General features: G+C 37.9%; 1 protein-coding gene across 1 annotated transcript in view; it reads left to right on the top strand.

The window, feature by feature from the left end:
• The window catches only part of HIAT1 (hippocampus abundant transcript 1), a 72,617-nt gene that overhangs the window by 15,107 nt on the left and 51,918 nt on the right, over positions 1–5,592 (top strand). Inside the window, exon 2 of the mRNA XM_006830920.1 lies at positions 2,424–2,519. Within this exon, the coding sequence (XP_006830983.1) occupies positions 2,424–2,519 (96 nt within the window). The remainder of the gene's footprint in view (positions 1–2,423; positions 2,520–5,592) is intronic.

Here is a 5,592-nt window from a genome sequence, read left to right as displayed (position 1 = left end):
ACTAGAGGAAGATAAAGAAGTTTAATACAGAAACAAGTGTAGATTGCTACAATTTGATGAACTTGACCTTTACTTATGTGGATGTTGCTCAAAATTCCAACTGAGAGGCGGGAACAAGTCTTCACATCAAAGATCAAGTGTATCCCATCAGTATACAGGGTTGATCGGGATGGACAACTTAGACATTAGGTACCAAAAATGGGGGGCTATAAAAGCACAAAGTGGTGGGCTTACAAGTTTTCAAGAGTGTGCTTATTTTCAGAGCAAGGGTGGTAGGGTAGAGTCACCACTGGATAGTTGTCCTCTTGTCTAGATGGGTTTCTTGTCTAGATGAAAGGGGATGGGAGAGGATGAGGATAGGATTCTTTGATTCAATCATGCATAATTTTATGACTAATTGTGATTTGTCACAACTGTAAAAGTAGAAGATGTGAAACAAAAAGGGGGAGTAGTTAATCTTTCATTCCAGGGACAGAGGTCCCTAGGACCATAAAGAGGGAAGAACATGAGCAGAGTGTGGGATCCTAACCAAAGAAGCAGTGACACCAGAGGTGATGGCATAGAGAGATGGAGTAGCTGAGGACTCTAGACCCATGGAATGAGAAAGGCTGTGTGCCAGCGGGCAAGAGGCTGGGTTGCAAATGTGCCTTTTGGTTCTTTAAATGAATATATATTTCCTGTATACGTTGTGTACATCAAAAAATGAAAAAAGAGGGACTAGAGATGAATACTGTTAACCGATGGTGCATGGAGGGGATTGTAATCATTGTAATGAAACAAGATATGATTGGTTCCGTGCAAAACTGATTATCTGCCTTATAAACTGTCACTTAGTTCATAATAAAAGCTTTTAAAACAACAATAACAATTCCATATCCAAGGCATTGTTGTTGTTAAGAGCCATCAAGTCAGTTCCAACTTATAGCAACCTTGTATAGGGTTTCTTTCCAAGGAGCAGCTGGTGAATTTGAACTGCCACCTTGTGGTTCAAACCTCCCTTTCGGTCCAGTGTTTTATTGTACAGTGCCAATCACGACTTCATGTATTCAAGGCATTGATGAGCTGGAATGGACTGATATTGGCCATTTTAAATTTGACAGTCATTGGGTTGACTATGCCAGGAATAACAAATTCAAGAGGAATGGCGTTACATTCATAATCAAAAAGAACTAGCTTCAGATCTGTCTTGAAATACAATGCTTTCTGTGATAGTATAATATTCATATGCTTACAATGGAGACCAGTTAATACCACTGTTATTCAAATTTACACACCAGCCTTTAAAGCCAATGAGGATTAAAGAATTCTACCCATTTTTTTCAGTATGAATTGATCAAACATGCAATTCACATGTATTGATAATTACTGGTAATTGGAATGTGAAGGTTGGAAACAAAAGGGAAGGATTGCTGTTGTTAGGTACCATCAAGTCGGTTCCAACTTACAGTGACCTTATGTAAACAGAAGAAAATACTGCCCTGACGACCTGTGCCATCCTCAAAATTGTTACACTTGAGCCCATTGCTGCGGTCACTGTACCATTCCATCTATCTCACTGGAGGGGTGCCGTTGGGGGGGCGGGGCGGGTCTTCCTCTTTTTTGTTGACTCTCCACTTTGCTAAGCATGATATTCTTCTTCTCTTGGGATTGGTCCCTCCTGATAATGTGTCTGAAGTTTGAGACATGAAGTCTGGCCATCCCTATTTTCTAAGGAGTATTCTTGCTACACTTCTTCCAACACAGATTTCTTTGTTGTTCTGGCAATCCATGGTACTTTTAAATGTTCTTCTCCAACACCATATCTCAAATGCATCAGTTTTACAGTCTTCCGTATTCACTGGTCAACTTTCACATGCATGTGACACTATTGAAAATACCATGGCTTGGGTCAGGTGCACCTTAGTCCTCAAAGTGATATTTTTGCTCTTGAATAAAGAGATCTCATGTAGCAGATTTGCATAATATAATCCTTTCTCTGGAAATGTTTCCTGAAAATCACATCCTCATTGTACAATGCTACTTAAATTAATTGATTAATTTGTCCCTATCACTTAATCATCAGCTATTTGAAGAAAGTAATAGTGTCCAAGTGTTTGACACAGTATCCAATACATGTATTTTCTTAATAAATATTTGTTGACTATTACAATATAAAGGAGCTCTGGTAACGTAGTGGTTATGAATTGGGCTGCTAGCCTCAAGGTCAGCAGTTTGAAACTACCAGCTGATCTGCGGGAGAAAGATGAGGCTTTCTGCTCCAGTAAAGATTTACAGCGTCAGAAACCCTGCAGGGTCCCTATAAGTCAGACTGACTCCACGGTACTTAACAACAACATTACAATATAACAAAATTGTCATTGTTATTAGTAATCCTGGAATGCACTGACTGGTTTCTTAACTTTTAAAATACTTGTTTTCTGCAGCCTCAAGGAATCGGTTCTCCCAGTGTTTATCATGCGGTAATTGTCATCTTTTTGGAGTTTTTTGCTTGGGGATTATTGACTGCACCCACCTTGGTGGTAAGTAAGTTTTTAACTTATCTATCATTGATAGAGTGAAAAATGGCCCTTTATTTTTGTGGTTAATTCTCCTACCAGTAATTGTCAACCATCTATCACTCTCTTATACTTTATTGCTTTAGTTGTCTTTCTTTGTCAACCTTTTCTTCTCCCTTACTGTTATTTAGGGGTGGGGTTATAATACTTCTGGTGAGTGTGCTTAGCCAGTGGCTTAATAACTACCTTGTTTGGGTAGGGTGAGGGGGATTTCTATATTAGTGACAAGTTTAGGAAAAATTTTATCTATGATGTTGAATCATTCAGCATAATGACTTCAAGATTCATTCATTTACTTGGTCTTCTAAATAATCAGTTGCTGACGTTAAGGCTGTGACCTTTCAGAGGCTTTTCTTTAGCGGTACCTCTTGGTGAGTTGAGAGCTTAACTGTTGGTGCTACCCAGGTAAACAAGTTTTCCAAGTACAAGATTCTTTTATGTTAAGCTAAGGACCCTAAAAAATAACCATTTAGCCAGGTGATTCTTTTTCATAGGCATAAGTTTATTCACATTTTCCCATATTTGATACCTTTTAAAAAGTCCTTGTCAGACAGAACAACAAAGGTCAGAATTAGTTTTTCTACTTTGGTGCAGATCATGGGACTTGAATGAAGGAAGTGGTTATGGTAGAAGACTGATGCTTGAAAATCTATAATATCTTCTTGTTGTTAAGTGCCACTGAATTGGTTCTTACTCATAGCAACCCTGTATAGGGTTTTCTAGAAGTGGCTGATGAGTTTGAACTGGTGACCTTGAAGTTTAGAAGGACTTTTCAGTCTAATGCTTATCCTACAGCGTCTTATCAGGACTCCATAATGCCTTCTTAGTTATTGTCAAATTGATTGCAACTCCTGGTGACCCAGGTATGGGTAAATATGTTGTTGTTAAGTGCCATAAAATCGTTCCGACTCAGATAGTGTCCCTCTGTAGGGTTTCCAAGGAGCAGCTTGTAAGTTTGAACTACCGACTTTGTGGTTCAAGCTGACCTCGCGATCCAGAGCATTATCTTGCTGTGCCACAGCAGGCCTCCATGGGTAATATGTTGTTGTTGGTAAGTGCTGTTGAGTCGGTTCCGACCCATAGCACCCCTGTATAGGATTTCCAGGGAGTGGCTGGTGAATTTGAGCCACCGACCTTGTGGTTCAAACCAGCCTTGCAGTCTAGTGCATTATCCCATAGCTTGCCAAACTCCTAAAGAGAAAAATTCAGAGATAAACTTCATTATACTTGCCTTGGAGTTCCTAGTGTGATGCTACAGGATAATGTACAGGACCACAAGTTCAGTTTGAACTTCAAGGTCAGCAGTTCAAACTCATCATCTGCTCCTTGGAAACCATGTACAGGGTTGCTATGGGTCAGCACTTAACAACAACAACAACATACTTTCCTGGGTTTGTTCATTGTTACACAGAAAGATTTATATGAAAAAAATCTTCTGTGGAAAATATTGGATGATCATATGAGTAGATTAAGAAAATTTACATTCCATATTTCTTGGCATATTATTGCATAATCATATAGTTACATAATTATTGCTGTATCTACATAAAATATTGATTATCAGTTAATTTCAACGTATAGAGCATATTCATGACTACTGCTATAACAGGAGTCAGGAAAAGAAAACCCTCTAATATATACAGTTACATTTGTAATAAACCATGCTTTGCAAGTAATTCCATCAATAGCTGACATGTAATTTTAAGAATTCTGATTTGAATATGTTTTGTTTGAAATCTTTCACTTTTTAAGAAGTAGAGTTTGTAAACCTGTAATGGGGTCATGAGGGCTATATAAGTGGATTTTCAAAATACAATTATCATAATTTGATAATTGAAATAATTTCTGGCATAAATCTTTCAAACAATTTATATATTTCTTCATAATCTAAGTATGTTGAGTTGGAAATTTCTTAGATGATTCAAATGTATCATTATGACATGCATAAGTAACCCCATTATATTGTGAAAGTCTAATGTCAAGGCCTCTTGAAGTGTGATAGTAGCTATGTGGTCTCACACATTTCCGAGGGTGAGTCAAAAGTTATCTGCACTTCTGGCTGTAGAATTCATTTTAATCAACTTTTAGAATATAATTTTTCAATATAATCATTTTTCAGTATAATCCCCTTGCTTTTCAATACATCTTGTCCATCTGTCAGCAAGCTTTTGTATTCCCTTATTAAAAAATGTTTCAGACTGAGCTACAAGCCACAAGTGCACTGCTGTCTTCACTTCTTTATCAAAGGTGAATGAATGTTCATCTTCAAAGGGCTGATTCTGGGGGACCAAACATGGTACAGTGCAGTAGAGCAAGATCAGGACTATAGGGCAGATGCTTTAACATTTCAAAATGAAGTTTTTGCAGTGTCAACAGTGGGGGGCAGAAGTGTTCAGATGTGCGCTGTCTTGCAAGATCACAGTGCCCTTGGATAGCAGTCCTCTGCATTTAATATGAAGTTTAAAGTTCAGCTCTTCAGTGAGCATCTCGCAGTAATGAGCACTATTGGTTGTTGAACCTCTTTCCCGATAGTGTTCCAGTACTAGCCCTTGAGAAATCCAAAAAACTTGTGGGTTTGAACTGCCGACCTTGCAGTTAGCATTTCAGTGCTTCTCCTATAGCACTACACTAGGACTCCAAATCACTAAGTTGTTGCTGTTAAGTGCCATTGAGTCAGTTCTGACTCATAGTGACCCTGTGCAGGATTTCCAAGGAGCAGCTGGTGGGCTTGAAATGTCAACCTATTAGGTTAGAAGTCCATATTTTTAGCAAGCTTTACAACAAGCTTTTTGTTTTCATAATTTGTCATCAGGATTTGAACTTGTATAGTAACTATTTAAATTTTGCTTCTGATTTATATTTTTGAAGTATATCAGCACTTTGTATTATCATTTTTTTCTAATTGGACAGAGAGAAACGGTCTTCTTTAAAAGAACAAAGGAATCCAGTTATTTAGGCATAAGACTAATTTTTCATAGAAATTCAAAGATTAATTGTTTGCTGCTGCTGCTAAGCACTGTCTAGTCTGTTTTGACAC

The sequence above is a fragment of the Chrysochloris asiatica genome, unplaced genomic scaffold (genome assembly GCF_000296735.1).
Source record: "Chrysochloris asiatica unplaced genomic scaffold, ChrAsi1.0 scaffold00002, whole genome shotgun sequence".
Lineage (NCBI taxonomy): Eukaryota > Metazoa > Chordata > Mammalia > Afrosoricida > Chrysochloridae > Chrysochloris > Chrysochloris asiatica.
Note: the sequence above shows the minus strand (reverse complement) of the source record. Positions and strands in the feature narration are given on the sequence as shown.